Source organism: Vanacampus margaritifer, chromosome 18 (genome assembly GCF_051991255.1).
Source record: "Vanacampus margaritifer isolate UIUO_Vmar chromosome 18, RoL_Vmar_1.0, whole genome shotgun sequence".
In the NCBI taxonomy this organism is placed as follows: domain Eukaryota; kingdom Metazoa; phylum Chordata; class Actinopteri; order Syngnathiformes; family Syngnathidae; genus Vanacampus; species Vanacampus margaritifer.
This window is the reverse complement of record NC_135449.1, coordinates 12646823-12664305: the sequence shown is the minus strand read 5'-3', so window position 1 is coordinate 12664305 and position 17483 is coordinate 12646823. Positions and strand designations below refer to the sequence as shown.

General features: G+C 39.6%; 2 protein-coding genes across 2 annotated transcripts; both read right to left on the bottom strand.

Moving 5' to 3' along the window:
- Positions 1-1731: 1731 nt before the first annotated feature.
- LOC144037887 (uncharacterized) lies at positions 1732-3098 on the bottom strand. Its single transcript, XM_077549762.1, has 4 exons — positions 2943-3098; positions 2787-2843; positions 2633-2713; positions 1732-2347 (listed from the first exon to the last, which is right to left on the bottom strand). Exons 1-4 carry the CDS (start codon positions 2995-2997, stop codon positions 1779-1781), a joined length of 762 nt encoding a protein of 253 aa, XP_077405888.1. The 5' UTR covers positions 2998-3098; the 3' UTR covers positions 1732-1778.
- A 4270-nt stretch (positions 3099-7368) lies between these two features.
- LOC144038531 (uncharacterized) lies at positions 7369-17068 on the bottom strand. The gene is made up of 5 exons (XM_077551094.1): positions 15742-17068; positions 15615-15665; positions 15457-15528; positions 13732-15387; positions 7369-8842 (listed from the first exon to the last, which is right to left on the bottom strand). Exons 1-4 carry the CDS (start codon positions 16006-16008, stop codon positions 15292-15294), a joined length of 486 nt encoding a protein of 161 aa, XP_077407220.1. The 5' UTR covers positions 16009-17068; the 3' UTR covers positions 7369-8842; positions 13732-15291.
- Positions 17069-17483: the final 415 nt, after the last annotated feature.

The following is a 17483-nucleotide window of genomic DNA, read 5'->3' as shown; positions in this document are numbered from 1 at the left end:
TGATTGAGAGCCTAAAATTCTTTCTGCTTGGACTTCTTCAAAACCTGTTTTTGTGGGTTGGGTTACTGCCAATCCAGATTGTAGGCCATCGTTGCCTTTGAAGCAACATCCATCTGTGAAAAGAATCAAGTCCGGGTTGTCAATAGGTGTCGCAAATTGGGTGTCTTTGCTCGTGTTTTTCCAATGGAGTTGATGCATACAGACAAACTTGTCGACTTCCTCCTTCCCCCTTATGATAAATGGCAGCAGAAACACCGCTGACCTTTTCAGTCACGTCAAGATAGAACATGCGACTGTAATCAGGAATCACAAAAACGGCAGCAGCGGAAATATGCTGTTTCAAGGAGATGAAGAGCAAAGACCTGGCGGCTTCAAGACAAGAAGTTTCAGATGGAGCTGCCAGCAAGAGGTCATCCACATACTGCACCAGGATAACAGGGGGTAGTTCAAGTGGAGACAGCATCTAGCAAAGATAGTCGTTGAAGAGTCTAGGTGAAAGGACAAAGCCTTGAGGCAGGCGATTGTAGGAGTAGCAAACACCATTCCAAGTGAAAGCAAAAAATTGCTTCATTGAAGGGTGAAGTGGAATGCAAAATAAAGCATTAGCCAGGTCAATGCAAGTGAAATGAGTGTGGGCTGATGCAATGCCAAGTGAGGATTCGGGAAAGAAAAAGTAGGAGTTGAGACGGCCGCTTTAATCGCTCGCAGGTCGTGGACCATGCGAAACTTTCTAGTATCTTTCTTCTCAACGGGTAAAATAGGAGTGTTATAATCAGAGCTGGAAATTTCACACAACACTCCAGCTTTGAGCAAACTGTCAATTGTTTCCGAAATGCCAATCATCCCAGCCTCTTTTACAGAGTATTGGGGAACATATTAGTCCTGGTTTCATCTGAAACACAACAGGTGAGACGTTACAGAGACCAACATCAGTGGGATCCATGGACCACAGCGATGTTGGAAAGAAATCAAGAAGGTAACCAGCAAAATTGCTGTCGGTTGTTTCACTTCCATGGTGCCTATCCAGAAGCCGGTGCTCCAAAACGGAAGTGGGTAAAAATTTATTAGACTGAATCCAATAAGTATGAAGCGACAAGAAATAGAGCAATTAAGAGTGAAATAAATTTTGCCAATCAGCCCATGTTAAATTCCCATATGTTCTCAATTTCCTAAAATGCCTCGCTATACATCTAAGCCCCTGATCTGCCATAGTACAGAGTGCAATGCAGACAATCAGTTCCCATATAAGATCTGAGGTTACAAACCCAAGGTGACCAGAGAGCTCAGCTTCGAGCCAACAACTGGCAGAGCAGCAGTAGGTGTTATCCGGAAATTCCAGGATAAGTCCATCAGGGATGCATTTGATGAGGGCATGTGGCGATGAGGTCTCTGCACAGTCATGGGCCAGAGCAAAGCCCAGCCAACGTTAATATTGCAAATTAATTTTTGTCAATAGCAGTGAAAGCCAAGCTGCACAGGTGAGGATACATGTTCGCCCAATGAAACAAGACATGGTTGACTAGTTGCAAAGCATTTTGAGCATACAGCGAGTTATCTGTAGCAGAGTGCTGAAAAAGTAACAGTGTAACCACCAAGGGTACAAAGTGGTAAAGTCAGAAGCACTGAGATAGTGGTGTCACTTGTTTTGGCCAACTGAACTGAAAAGATATACCTACCTAATCTACTTAAGAACCAGGGGGAAATGTTTTGAAAGAAGTATACACTAACTGATTATTTTCATGCTTTTAATCATTCTATAGCCATCACGCGAAGCACACTCAAACATTGATAGTATACACTTCTGCAGAGTCATCCATGAAGTCATTCAGAAAGTTGCTGCTCAGGTTGTGGTTAATAGGATTCTGTTGGCTGACGACCACCTGTTGGCCATTCGTCAGGTTGTAGCTCTGTTGGTGGCTGAAGGTGTTCTGTTGGCCATTGGTCAGGTTGTAGCTCTCCTGGTGGCTGAAGGCGTTCTGTTGGCCATTCGTCGGGTTGTAGCTCTGTTGGCCATTCGTCAGGTTGTAGCTCTGTTGGTGGCTGAAGGCGTTCTGTTGGCCATTGGTCAGGTTGTAGCTCTCCTGGTGGCTGAAGGCATTCTGTTGGCCATTGCTCATGTTGTGGATTGCGTAGTCGTCAAAATCCACTTGAGCTGCTGGATTGTTGCTCATGTTGTAGGTTTGCTGTTGCCCATTGGCCAACTGTTGGCTGAGGGCATTGCTCATGTTGTAGCTCTCCTGGTTGCTGAAGGAATTGTTCGGTTGGCTGGAGATTACATTCTGCTGCTGGATGTTGCTCACGTTGTGGCTTGCTTGGTCATTAAGTCCCACTTTAGCTGCTGGTTTTGCTTCATACAAAAACTCCGCATTAGTTCCCATTCAATTAGCATAACACTAAAATACTATACAAAGAAAAGAGCAGTGATTTCAAAACAATGCCAGAAAAATGGCACATTGGTGGATAGATTCTATTGTTGAGTAGAAACACCTGTGGCGAAAGCCAAACTGACAGGGTTTAACTTAATGGACCCCCAGCTCTCACCTTATTTTGTAAGAACCATGCAAAATTCAAGTTTCTAATTATTCATGTGAAAACAAAACTTGAAAAGGGTTGCTGCCCTGAATATTCTCACCTTTATTTTGTTGTTTCAGCATTGAATCAAAAGAATGGAGAAGTTCAAAAGCCTTCTTGAGAGAATCATCGTGAGAGACATCTGTAGCAAATAAATCAAGTCTTACGACTCACAAGCAGAGACTTAAATTTATCAATGATCGGACCTACCATACCTTTTTTAAGCCCAGCATTGGACTCTTCTTGTTTAGCATCAACATGAACACAAAGGCCTGCAGGCACAAAGAAATTTCCGCATTTTAAAAGACAAACATGTTGGTTTCAACACAATTTTGGGCTTCTCTCACCCACGCAAATAAATATATACCTACCTCTGTCCACGAAGACAGCATGCGCCAGAACCATCAAGAGCCAAAGAGCAGCCATTGCTTGCGTAACAGTTGCGATGAGGACTGACAGACAAAACTAGTTTTTATAGCAGCAGGTGGCAAGAGACCACAGCTGCTGCTAATTTGCTCTAATTGCAGTCTTGACCACTCCAACATACCATAGGCCTATTTAAAAAAGAAATAATTTAATTAATAATATAGATTCAAATCCAAGTTAAGATCCTTTTTGGTTATTGTTTGCACCTTGGATTCTGCATTTGAAAAAAAACAGGAAGAAAACGGAAAATGTATATTTTGTCATTGAGGCAGCACCTTCTAGTGGTTAGCATGTATGCCTCATAGTGAAGTCAGTCACTCAGACCACCTCCAGTGTGGAGTTTGCATCATCTCCTCGTGCTTGCATTTAAATGGGCTTTCTGAGAAAGGGAAATCAATTTTTCAGGTGTCTGTAGTGTACTTCAGTATCTATTTTTAGTTTTTACTTTGTCAAATTAGGGTCAAGAGCACACATAAAACACTGAGAGCCGCAATATTTTGGGGAAAGATGAATTTAGAGCAGCAAAATATTCCTCATCGATTGCCTTGTTTAATTTTTGTAATCAAAGGGCGAATACAACTAAAACCAAAATTGTAACAATTAAATTAAACTTTTATACTTAGAACTCAGACTCAAAAACATAGACTTGTTCATTAAAGGGCCTACGGGCCATAGGTGAGACTGTGATCAATGTAATAAATGGTTATTTATGGCTACCCTTCAATTAACTGGTGAGTTGCCAGCCAATTACACATAGACAAACGATAATTCAGAGTGTTCAATTAACCTAGCATGTATTTTTTTTAAAAAATTTATGTGTGAGGAAACCGGAGCCAGAGATGCAAACTCCACACACGAAGGTTGGGGCCTGGAATTGAACCTGCGACCTCTGAAATGTAAGGTAGATTCACACCATAACACCACATTTGATTGTAATATGGATAAAATGCAATAATTGACAAATGATTGCACCTGATTTTGTCTCAGAACAGTTTTCTGAATTTGTCAAAATTGACCTTTGGATGATTGATTGATTGAACATATAAACATTACACATACAAAAACAAGAATTAAAAGTTGTTTCATTAGTGGCCACAGTTTGTCACCTAAGACACAACAGACAGACTAACAGCCAACAGGCAGTTCTGGCTGCCCATCGTAGAGATGGGAGCAAAAGAATGCCTTATCCCACAATAATGCACTGCCGCTCATTTCCTATTGCTTAATTAACACCATTAGAATGTATCGAATATTACCTTGCCCTACAGGCTGGGAAGCTTCTGATGTGTCCGGTTGTGTTGATGAAGATGATGGGTTGGAGGAGGAGGAGGAGGAAGATGCCCTGTGCCGGATCACTATCGCACATTCAGCTGGGAGCCTCCTCTCAGCCTCTTGTGCTTTATTGGGGCTAAAGAGTGTTCTCTTGGTACTGCTGTAAATGGCGGATTCTTACCATTTGCGTGTTCATGCCGTTGATTAATAAACATACATGAGATCAGTGAATTCAGGCATTTTCTTCACATTTATTCACGACATTGCCGGACAGGAGAAAATGGCAGCCACCCCGCGCACATCTTGTATCTCTCAACTGTAAAGTTCCTCCCCCCGCTTGCTGGCAATATCCCTTGTCCTCCAAAATGTTACCTCCCAAAGTCACATGACTACGCCCCCATTGGTCACTATGATGTCTCAATACATTTGATTAGTAGGAATTTAAAGTGACAGAGAATCGTCATGCAAAACTATACTGAGTAAATCAAAGCAATTTTGTCCAATTCTAAATAGTTATAACAAATCAAAACAGTTATAATTAAATTGAAAGAAATATCCTGTTTCAATTCCCTTATTTGGGCTCTTAAAGAGTCCAACACACAAGATAAACATTAAAAAACACTTGAGAGAGAAAGTCCAGCGCGGATCTTGATCGTCGCAAAATTAAGCAAAGTTTGTGTGTGGAGTTCAGAAATAAGAATAGCAGGAGAGCGAGAGAGAGGGAGAGAGAGAAAGAGAGTAGTTTAGCAGTCATTTGGCATTAAAGAACAATTTGATTCATTAAGAAAGTTTCAGTGGAAGGGGCATATAATATATGATGCATAACTCGATGTGATGTGGTTATATTCAACAAAATGTGTCACGACGCAATAGCAGATGTGTTTGTGCCGCGAAGTCATCTCGTGATGAAGGTCTTTTATGGAACAGTGCCTCGGAAAGCACTTGACATCATCCTGGAACAGACAGCTGGGGCATCTGGGTCAGCAGCTTGGTTAACCCCCCCCGGTCGGGGTCAGGTGATGTGACTGATGAGCCTTGTACCACATGTGGATCACATGTGGAGGATGTGCTCCCCCCTTTATGAGCACTAAACCAGATCGACCTCTCCTTCACCAATCTGTATGCAAAACCATTTTCATTTAATCACTTATAACATACATATTCTCCATTCTTTACTTTGGAAAGAGCACCTGGTAGTTTTTGTTAGTTGGGAGTTAGTAATTGTTAATTGTTTAAGTTGTAGGACTTGGAACATGCTCTTGGACCCGGGAAAAGTTCGGTTTGTTGTGTCATTCAAACAGAATCCGTTTAATGACATTTGCACATTCAATGATACAACAATGAAAATCTTGTAGCCAATTAAAAATTTTATGAGGCCAATTGTTTAATATTTCTATTTTTCTTTAATCTGTCCTTGAGATCAGAGATAATATACTATAGCAAATATGTTTTAATCTCAATGACTTTTCTATATCTTATAAAGTTTTGTTTTGTCTGATCTTATTTTCCTTTCCTTATTAACCCTTATGATGGTAGATAATGATTAATCAAATATTTTACCATGATATTTACTGTTTGTGCTTTTAGTCGTAACCAGCAAATTTCTGTATTTTTGACGCTGGTTTTTATTATAGCAGTGTAAATCATATAAATAAACATCTGAACCCAGAGCGATCACGTCCGGCCGGGGCCATGAACACTCCGGGAAGAGATTTATACATATATATGCTTATACCTTTAACTCTTTGACTGCCAGACGTTTTCAAAAACGGGTTGTCCCCAGTGCCAGCCGATTTAAGCATTTTGACTGATCTTTCAAGGTCCACAGAAAATGTTGTGTTTGGACTATGTAAACACACATACTACCAAATGAAAGATTGAACTCTCATCTTTCATCAGAAAAAAAAAGTTTGTTTCTACCTTATTCCGTTCTTCAGCAATCAACAATAGAAAATAGGTTAGTTTCACCGAAATGCTCTGTTTTGAAACAAAAAGCGGAGAAAAAGAGCTTTTTGTGAAACGATGTTATTTCATGCACTCCAGTGAATTCTACACTTCTTTTTGTCCATAAATGATGCCACAAACACCTAAATAGTGCTTTACTTCTGTAATACACCACCACCAACAATGAAAAAGTGTTTTTAGTTTGCAAAATAACCAGTTTATTTACAGAACAGCGTAACAGTTTATTTACAGAACAGCGTAACAATTTGACAAAGTATTTACAAAGGTGTGCATGTGTGACTATTTACAATTGTGTGGAGTTTGAACTACACAATTTTTCTTTTTGTGTGGTATACAGTGAAACACTCCCCTGGGTGCAAGGGGATACAGCAGGATTTGCACCACAGGTTTGTTTCACTGCGAATGCCCTTTCGTGTGCAGACCCTACACTTTCTTGCTGGCTTTTTTTTCCGGGGAGTAGCAGGAATGTGTTGCAGCGTGTGTTTGGCCATGTTGCCATCAAGTCGGCTTTCAGGATCATTATGTGGTGACCTGGTGTTTTGTCTGGCTTCATGTCCTTCCATCCCAACTTCCTCCTGGTCTTGTGGCAACAGCCACCCTCTCACCACCTGCTGGATGAATTCCAAAAAATGTTGACACTTCCCAGGATTTTTTGCTTTGTGCACTATGTATGCATTGAACATGCATATCTGGAACATATATGCAACAAACTTTTTGTGCCACTTCAAAGTTTTACGTGTGAATGGGTGGTATGAGATGTTTTGATCCATCTTGTCCACTCCATTCATCTTGGAATTGTAGTCCACAACACAAATGGGTTTTTGGAAAGGCACTTTTTTTTTTTGTGCCTTCCGCCACACCTCCACTGTCCGCATTTCATCTTCATGAAACGTTGTCACCATCCTCAACAAACTTTTGTCCTGCCATGCCACAATCATAACATTTGTGTTGTGCCTTACCAGTTTCCCCCCCACCCCAAGGCCAGTGTTGGTTAGTGAAGGGTGTAGTTATTAATCCATAACTTTTGCGTGTCCAATAAACCAACTGGTGAGATGAGAAATGAACAGAGTTTCCTGCGCAGGATAATTCTTAGAGGAGATCTCCTGTTGCACCATTGAATCAAACTCCGACAAGTTCTGATCAACAATGCACACCCTCCTCTCGAAGGGCCAGCCTTTTATTACAATTCAGTCTCCAAGCAGAATATCTCTCCCTTCATGAATGAGCAAATGTGTTATACAGTTGAAGGACATGTCAAACAATAGAACTCTTAGTGCAGTTGCAGCTGTGTTCGTCTCTAGCCAAAATATGTATATTTTCAAGGCACTTTTTGTATTCTTCTCCATAACAAAATCTCACTTTATCATTTGACCCAAAAGCACCAATGACCGTGACCAATGGAAAAGCAAAGCAAGTTCTGTTCAAGACCACAATGTACGTGTACAAAATAAAACAAGAAATTCTGGACCAATCAGTGTATAGCAAAATCAAGGGCGAAAATATGTTTTCGCACAAAGTGATGAGAAGGAACTTTTTTAGACTAAATAATATGGTCCCAGCTTAAGGCCAGAGCATACGAGGTCAACATCATGTGCCCTGCTCAGGACACAAAATATTTCTTATAGATTAATATGAAGAATTAAAATGTTCATAATGTGTAACAATGGTTGATATATGAAATTAGGTATTAAAAATGTTATAATATCCTTCAGTCCCCCCTTTGGGCTTTTTTAAAATAAAGCCCAAAAACTAAATATTTAAACATTTTTACCAAAGGATTCCCGCGGGATTTTCATCATCGCAATGGCAGGTGCAACATAGGAAGAGGAAAAATGAAAACATTCTTTTTAGCAGGAGAGGAGGTCAGTCATATGTCAAAACAATGTGATTCATTAAAAGATTTTTTGTTTTTTGTTTTTTCTCAGTAAAATAGGCATATCATATATGAAGACAGTGTGTTGTGATTATGTTCAAAATTTGTGTTGGGGGATATAGAAATAGCAACTTGGCATGACAGTCAGTATGAGAAAGAGTGTCATTATGTATGTGCAATTGGAGACGCGATTGAAGACTTGTTGTCGTTTGGGCTAGGGAAGTTTTTGTTGCTTGCGTTTTGTTTTTCCAAACAGAGTCCTTCAGCTTTGCGATTGGCTGGCAACCTGTTCAGGTTGCACCTTGCCTCCTGCCCGAAGCCAGTTGGGATAGGCTCCAGCACCCTCACAATCCTTGTGAGGACAAGTGGTCAAGGGAATGGATGGATGGATGGATTCCTTCAGCTTTTTAGAACCCACATCAACTGGCAGAGATGATCACCGGGCCCAAGGTGTGATTCATTCTTTGTGGAACGCCCCGGAAAAGGGACACATTCCTCCTCTCTCCATTGGGTAATCCTCAGCTCATCTGGTGGAAACTGGAAGCAGTTGAATGGCCTCTCGGCTGGCACGTCTGGTCACTGGAGCAGCTGGCTGGTCTCTCTGTTGATTCCCGTGGTGGCTGGCTCCTGAAGGTGGGGGTTGAGTAGAAGGCGGACCTCCGGCTGGTCTAATAGGCAAGATGTGGAACCAGGTGCCCCGTGGACTGGACTAGATTGACCTTTTCATCACCTTATCTGGGTGCAAAATATTTTCATTTAGTCACTAATAAACATTTATTCACATCCCTTCTTTTTGAAAGAGCATTTTGGTAGTGTTATTAGTTAGGGGTTAGTAAATATTAGTAAAGTTCTGTAGGCCTCTCCTGTGGGAAAAAATTCTGTTTGTTGTGACATTCAATTAGGATCCAGCCTTTGGCTGACTTTAATGACCTGAGCACATTCTTAAATGCCAAAATGTAAATCTTTAGCCAGTTCAAATCTGACGAGGCCAATTTTGTTTACAGAATGTAATAATTATTGGAATGTTTTATTATAATATTTATTGTTATATAGCATGGATGTGCTTCCGGCCATTAAATAAATGCAACTTTCGTCAACAAATAAAAAATAAAAAAAAAATAACACCTAACCCCAGGGGCAAAATAGAAATAGAAATGGAACATATTCACCTTATTTTCGCCGTCTCTGCCAAAACTTACTCCTTCTCCATGGTCAAGGAAATCCCCAATTGTCCTCCTGTAAAATTCATTCTCACGGACTATCTATAATTATCGCATTAAGACTAACTTTTAATTTTAAATGTATTTATTTAACATGGACTGTTTGTGTCCTTCGCGACGATATACCCAGACCAACCAATAATTCCCCCATCTGAAAAAGATCGCTTTAGAGAATTTTTCAGACTAATATATAAAGTTTTGCAGTAAATAAATTTTGCTTGCTTTTTGTTTAGAAAGAGGGGAAAATTTTTACATTTAACCAGCAAATTCGACAATGCGTCCCAAGCAACTATTTAAATTTCAAAAGAGAATTCGGGAAAACATTAGAAGACCAAACTTAAAAGTAAAATATAATAATTAAGATTGAAATAAATTGTATCTTATCTGTCTGTATTCATATTAGCTGTTTCAATTTCTGAAACCAGACGAAATTTACCTGTATTATCTTTTGTGCTATAAAAATATTGTAGCTTATGCCAATGAATTTTACAAAGAATCTCAGTTTTCAGCCAATTCATCAATTATTATTAATACATAAAGTTGCCCTTAGTTTTAATGTTACCATTAAGCTTGCCAGTCCCCCTTGTTGATGTTTGTCCAAAAAGCTGACTGTTTTTAAAATAGACAGAGATAAACAAATCGGATCAAATCAAAATAGACATCAAACGTTTTTTAAAATGTAATAAATCTGTGTGTATATAGTGTTGTCAATCAGTTCATTATATTTACGAAATGTTTTACTGTAAATGTTATCACCTTATATCTGTCAAAAATAGAGTGCAGTGTAAACAGTCAGTATCACATCATATGGTCCGGTATCACTAATTCAAGGAAAGCATTGTTTGTGGGGTTGAGTCACCATCGTAGTGGACAGTTCTGGACGCAGGAATGCTTTAAGGACGCTTGTGCAGAGCATATGGAGCAGTTTTTCATAGGACAGTTCGTGCGGAGCATTGTGTGCATTGGGCAGTGGAGCAGTTTTTCACATTTGTATATGATGGCACAGTCATTGTGGCAACAGGTGGCGCCAGGAACCTCCCCTCTCCATCAGGTATTGGCAGGATGTTTTGTGATGATGGCTGCATCACGCCCCTCTGATGGTGGTAGCAGTTGCAGTTTCTTTGTGGGTGGGGTTTTAAAGAGGTCTGTGTCCCGCCAGTTGACTTTGTTCCGAAATAATGACCCTTGACCAATAATCCTCACTCGACTGAAAACACTAAAATCTGCCCCAACAGTATTTAGGTTATAACATGTCAGTAAATATTAAAAACAAAAACTTCTTTTATTAAAAAATTAAATAAAAATAATAATACTTAAAACAATGAACGTTTACAATTTTAAATAATTGCTAATTATATGTCAATATTTGTTATGGTTTACAATATTTAATTTAATATGTTTTGCATACCTTCATAAATAATACTTAGGATAAAATAGGACAGATATACTCTTAACAATTTACAAATATAGTTAATTAATAAGTGTGTAGTTTTCAATTAATGTTTTCTCAATGGAGGCCGCAGCCCGTAAAGTCAGCCTTTGGTCAAACGTCAAAGCAGGAATGATTTTTGATTCCATAGCACCTCAAATTATGTCAAAAATGTGATTCTTCCAGATAGCTTCCCCAGTCTGTTTGTAATGAGACTTCAAATGTCGAATTCAAAGGTTAAATATATTCAGGAGAGATTAAAATTATTTTCTATTTATAAACATGGGAGAAAAAAAAAAAAAAAAAACTCCCTTTAAATTATAATTAACACATTACTTCATCCCCAGGACCGGAATATGGCACTTTGGTGGGACCCCAATTGTCCTTAATGGGTGTGTCTCCTGATTCTGAAAAGATATTTAAAATTTATTAAACAATGTTCTCGCGCACAAACAAAATCATAAGGGAAAAACAATCATCTATATAAAGAATTATTCCACATTAATTTCCATCCAAGTTATTCGTTTTTAGTTATTATTATTATTATTATTAAAATAAGAGTAGAGACTAAACTATTTAATCTAAAACAATCACACAATTAACATTACCTTTTATAAAAACATTTTATTTGACCTCATTACAAAGATTGATGGCTGTTGGCATTTTTTAATTTGAGAAAGGGGACATCTGGTGGTCAAAATGAGTCACAGCAACTAAAATTTCCAGTTGACTCACGTCATTAATTGATTAAAGGGTGACACCTAGCGGTCAGCTAGAGTCATAGCAACTACAATCAGTCAAAGTTATTTATGTTCTATAAGCATAAGATATGCATCTAAATTTTATAATATCTTGAAACTATACCTCTCCTTGTTATTTGTGTATTAATATTCGTTCGTTTTATATCAAACATAATTTTAAATATGACGTATTTGCACTCGTGAAGCCAGTTTAAGTATTCAACATTAGTGCTTAAGAAATTTATATAAGGGGCTTATAAAATCAGTTACGGCAACAATTTATATAATGTCGTTCAATTGTTTAACGCAGACAATTGCGGGTTTTAGCGTTAGAAGTTTTATTAGTGATTTTACCGTCTAATTAATTTATCCCGTTTAGCGCTTATTAAACGGCTTAATTTGTTTTATTACATAAATTTGTATTATACAGTTATTTTATTTGCAAAGCAACATTTCAGTATTAATCATTTTTCCAATACACTTTTCTTAAAGATACGTCCGGGACTCTCCTCTTTATAAAAATTACATACACTCATAACATTATTAACGGGCGGTCGCCGTGTACGCACCTTCAAAGTTAAATTGCCGTCATTAAAACCATCAAACAAATGCCATATCTTATTAGAATAAACTAACCTTTTTCACAATATAATCAAGTCCCGTCGTTCAATATTAATTACATTTTAAGTCATTATTTAAACGGTATGTTTAATCCGGAAGCTTTAATTCCGATAAGCGGTCAAATCATTTAGTCCTTCAGAATAAAAGCGTACCGTAGTCCCAACATTTTTAGTCATTATTTAACGTTATATAAATGGTTATAACTTCACAAAAATACCTAAATTTAGTATTCTAGCATTATTTGTTATCTTATCCAAAATTACACGATCATGTGTCGTTTTTATTCCACTCGTAAACGTGTTCTATATCTCGTTTTTTACGTCGAACGGCCGGCGGTGCAAATTTCAACGTCCCCCATCAATAAAATTAACTTACTGTAGCTTATAACGGCGCCATAAAATTTATTCCACCGCAATCGTATATCCATTTTATCAGTTTTTCAACCCACGGACTGGGCATTTCTCCGATCGCAACTGCGCATGTGCTCGCAACTCCCTGTCGCCTCATGACAACCATTTTTGTAGTTCTCAAACAGTGTTTTCTTTCTATTAATTATTGCCCGTATTTTATAGCTTATTATATTATATTTCTAAATATATTGTCGTCGTAATTATTGACAAAATTAATCAACAAAATATTTCATCGCGGTCCCTTTAAGATTTTACCGTGACTTTAGAGTTTCTTCACCGATCAGACGGCATACACACACAACGGACAGACAAGACATGTCGTTTTGTACGACATATCAACACATAAATATCCGGATGTCAACTGCGCTACCCCAGCTTCAACAGTTTTTTGTCTTTGAATTTTAATCACGAATATTCAATAGACCTATTGACCTGATCTAAAGCGTCGTATCAAATATGCTTTAGTCAGCCCGACTTACACGAGTTGAGTCCATACATCTTATATCTTGTCTAAAAATGTCAATATCCAATTATTCATAGACCTATCGATTAATCTTAAAACGGCATATTAAATCCGTTTTATGTCAATCTGACTTCTTATAAGTTGAGTCTTTTGTCCCTAGAAAATGAAGCAGTCGATCCTCCCGCAGCTTTAATCGGCAACACTTATTCAAGGATCTTGTTATCTAATTACCCAATAATCTATTGCTCATAAAAACAAAGTGTTTGTCTCGTAATTCTCCCGCGCATCAGGCAGGGATCAAGACAAAGATGCTTTTTGAGCCGACTTCTCTCAACTTAAATATGTATGGACGTAAAACCAATGCCCACACATCTAACGCTTGGTTACAACAATAATGTTTCCCCAGCTGATTTACTCTCAACTTCAACAACTTAATCTTAATCTTAACCTCATATACACAGACTTCAAATCAATTATCTACGTATCTATCATCTGTAAAAACAAAATTGTAAAGACAAAATGTTTCCCAGACTGACTTACAAGCGATCGCTATTCAATTCAATGTGCACCACAAATATGTATACTTCAAATACCGTAGGACTCCATAATCAAACAACTTAAACTTCTACCTCTGCTCACACAAATCTCACCCTTGATTTGGTTATCTTACAAGAACGCATGGCGGCCGGAGCGCTCCTAGACAGAAAGAATTCCTCAAACGTGGATAAGATCTCCACTTACCTCAATTAATATGGCGCCAGGAATTCAAACCGTCCGCGAACGCAACAACCGTCAAACGCCTTGCCGTCGGAGGGTCACCAACTGAAGGGTGTAGTAGTTAATCCATAACTTTTGCGTGTCCAATAAACCAACTGGTGAGATGAGAAATGAACAGAGTTTCCTGCGCAGGATAATTCTTAGAGGAGATCTCCTGTTGCACCATTGAATCAAACTCCGACAAGTTCTGATCAACAATGCACACCCTCCTCTCGAAGGGCCAGCCTTTTATTACAATTCAGTCTCCAAGCAGAATATCTCTCCCTTCATGAATGAGCAAATGTGTTATACAGTTGAAGGACATGTCAAACAATAGAACTCTTAGTGCAGTTGCAGCTGTGTTCGTCTCTAGCCAAAATATGTATATTTTCAAGGCACTTTTCGTATTCTTCTCCATAACAAAATCTCACTTTATCATTTGACCCAAAAGCACCAATGACCGTGACCAATGGAAAAGCAAAGCAAGTTCTGTTCAAGACCACAATGTACGTGTACAAAATAAAACAAGAAATTCTGGACCAATCAGTGTATAGCAAAATCAAGGGCGAAAATATGTTTTCGCACAAAGTGATGAGAAGGAACTTTTTTAGACTAAATAATATGGTCCCAGCTTAAGGCCAGAGCATACGAGGTCAACATCATGTGCCCTGCTCAGGACACAAAATATTTCTTATAGATTAATATGAAGAATTAAAATGTTCATAATGTGTAACAATAGTTGATATATGAAATTAGGTATTAAAAATGTTATAATATCCTTCATTAGGCATGTGATCTCACTGGGTTCACCCCTGTTTTTCCTCAGCGTTCCACAAACATTGGTACGTGCTGCCAGGAGACGTTCACACAAAGCAATCGAATTGTAAAAATTGTCCATAAATAGTGTGTACCCATTTCCTGGCAGACGATCCAGTAAGTTGAACACTGTGTCAGGGAGAGAACAACTAATACCAACATAGGGTTGCATATTAAAACAATAGCCGGTTTGGGAGTCACACAAAATGTATGATTTGATACCATATTTGACCGGCTTTTGGGGGTTGTACACCTTGAACGAAAGACGTCCCTGGAAACTCATCATTCCCTCATCAATGCAGATATTCCTGCCCAGTTGAAACAGTTCCTTGAATTTGCTTACAACGTGATTGAACACAGGACGAATTTTAAATAGTTTGTCGTCTGAACTGTGTGTCTCGTTGTCATTGAAATGCAGGAAACTCCAGATGAGCTGGAAGCGGTTTCGAGGCATCGCGCGACTGAAAAATGGTGTCGTCTCTATTTCATCCTGAGTCCAATACATTTCTATACTGGGCTTGTTTATATAACCAGTAAGAAATTGCAGTGCAAAAAAAGTTTTGAGTTCGGACACAGACACTGGCTTCCAAGCATGACTCCTGCAGTGTGGCAGACTTTCAGCCCGTTTTTGCATAGACTGGCGTGCATATAAGTTTGTCTGATCAGCAATGTGCTGCAGAAGCTCGTCCGTGATGAAGAGTTGCAGGAAGTCAACTGGCCGGGTCGAATTCAGCTCTGCTGCGGCACCTCTCGGTCCTGGCTCCGCAGTAAAGGTGAATGAGTTTGGCTGCCAGCCTGCTTCATGCCAGCCAGAATTTTTGGGATCTGCAAATATACATTTCAATATCATATAATATTCATTTTAGATCAGTGTGATGCTATATATGTGTTTACCTTTTTTCTGGGATCCACTGGTCCTTGGACCTTTATTTTGCTCACTCTGCGGAGTGTCACTCTGAGCTGCAGCTGAAAGAAATATATACAATTACAATAATATCGAAAGACCGTTTTCTTTTGTTGTTACGGTGTATTGAAAACACTTTTTTTTATACCTCTCTTTGTCGTCTTTGCAGAGGGACGTCGTTGTGAGCACGATCCGCGATCTATGAATGCACATTCACGTTACACGAGGTGCTAACAGCGTGCCGGAAAAGTATCTCATAGCAAGTTTGTGCTTACCTTCGCAGTCTTCTGCGGATAAAAGACTGTCTGTATCACTTTCTCCGTGGTCAGATTGTACCCACTCCTCCGAAGAATATCCATCGGACTCAGGATACTCTTCGTCGTCGTCCGAATCAACGTCCTCGTGCGGAGAAGTGCTCGGTCGTGCACCACGTTTTCCGGAGCTAGCACCGCTAGCCTCTGAGGCCTTAAAACGTGGTCGAAGCTGCCGCCGCGTGTACGCTGCAACTTCGGCATCAACCTCGTTGTCACCATCATCATCATCGTCGTCGTCCGATTTAACGTCCTCGCGTGCAGAAGTGCTCGGTCGTGCACGACGTTTTCCGGCGCTAGCACCGCTAGCCTCTGAGGCCTTAGGACGTGATCGAAGCTGCCGCCGCGTCAACGCTGCAGCTTCGGCGTCAACCTCGTTGTCACCATCATCATCCCCGTCGTCACAAACGTGCACTTTAGCACTGGTTGATGCTTCTCCTTTTTGAAAAAAACGATCAAGCGTGAGCTGCTTCTTACCATCGGTCGCCATTTTTTGTTTCTCCTTAATTCTCATCTCCTCCTCGACGCTCTCGCCCCGCCTTGCCTTTTATACTACTGACGCCCACCCGATCTTGTCAAAAGAGAGTCATCGCTGCCCTCTAGGGGCCAAAAATAGTCATTAGGCTCAAGAAACCTGCTTGAAACTTTCAGGAGAGCTCCGCAAGCCTTCACAGCACCCGTTTCAAAAAAAAAAAAAAAAAAAATGGGAGGACGTTTTTTAACGTCTTTGGCGCTCCGTAGGTTTTTGCAGAACGTCATTTAACGTCTTTGGCAGTAAAAGAGTTAATAAACACTGCAGTCCTGCAATTCATTTTTAACAACTTGTCTCATGAAATAATGTCACCCAGGTGTGTCTCAATGTTCCTTCCACACCTAAATGGCATATTCCATGGGCTCTAGAAATTATACTTTTCAATTGTTTGAAATGGAATATACTTACCTTATTTTCGCCATGAGTGTCGTCTTTGCCAAAACTTACTTTCCTCCATGGTCAAAGTCCGATCACCTCAATTCTCCTCCTGTGAATTCATTCATTCTCACATACTGTAGAATTATCACATTCAGACTAACTTATAGTTACATTATTAAAAATTAGAAGACCAGATTCAACAAGCATCAAATAACGGAAAATAGAGTAATTAAGATTGAAATAAATTTTATCCTACCCTTATTCACATAAGCCATTTTCAATTTCCGAAACTGCGTTGCTATAGATCACACCTCCCGTTCTGACATAGTACAGAGTGCAAATGTACACAAACAGACCAAGGAGCTAATCCCAGATGATTCGAGAGCTTTGAGTCAACAACTGGAGTCAATATTCATTCCTGTCCAGCAGATGGCAGCAGCTGTGCAGGGCAAAGTTCAAAGCAGGCCTTGGCTTTCACTGGAGACCCTCTGACAGTTTCATCAAGACGGCTGTGATGAGAGTTTGAGATGTCTGCTCAAAAAGTTGATGGACATTATGCTCAGACAATGCATAAGAGTCATAGAACAGTCACAGGGCGAGCGGATATACAGTGTACCATCCTTGTCGCAGTCTGTGTGGCCCCCCCCCCCCCCAAAAAGTGGCCTTCGTGCAGCTTGCCGTCCACTCATCGCACCAAGCAGATGCAGGAGACAACTGTCGATATTCGTGGCCCAACAGCTAGGTTAATCCAGCATAGGAGAACGCTGTCCATTGTAGCGTCACCCAAGAACAACAC

What these genes read in the sequence shown, in the direction of transcription:
- LOC144037887 (XM_077549762.1), bottom strand. Translation starts at nt 2,997, where the DNA reads ATGGCTGCTCTTTGGCTCTTGATGGTTCTGGCGCATGCTGTCTTCGTG. An exon ending in TGCTGTCTTCGTGGACAGAG is followed by an intron (nt 2,844 to 2,942) that starts GTAGGTATATAT and finishes TTGTGCCTGCAG; the next exon opens with GCCTTTGTGTTCATGTTGAT. An exon ending in GCTGAAACAACAAAATAAAG is followed by an intron (nt 2,348 to 2,632) that starts GTGAGAATATTC and finishes TTTTGTATGAAG; the next exon opens with CAAAACCAGCAGCTAAAGTG.
- LOC144038531 (XM_077551094.1), bottom strand. Translation starts at nt 16,008, where the DNA reads ATGATGATGATGGTGACAACGAGGTTGATGCCGAAGTTGCAGCGTACA. An exon ending in ATCCGCAGAAGACTGCGAAG is followed by an intron (nt 15,666 to 15,741) that starts GTAAGCACAAAC and finishes GTGCATTCATAG; the next exon opens with ATCGCGGATCGTGCTCACAA. An exon ending in TGCAAAGACGACAAAGAGAG is followed by an intron (nt 15,529 to 15,614) that starts GTATAAAAAAAA and finishes TATTTCTTTCAG; the next exon opens with CTGCAGCTCAGAGTGACACT.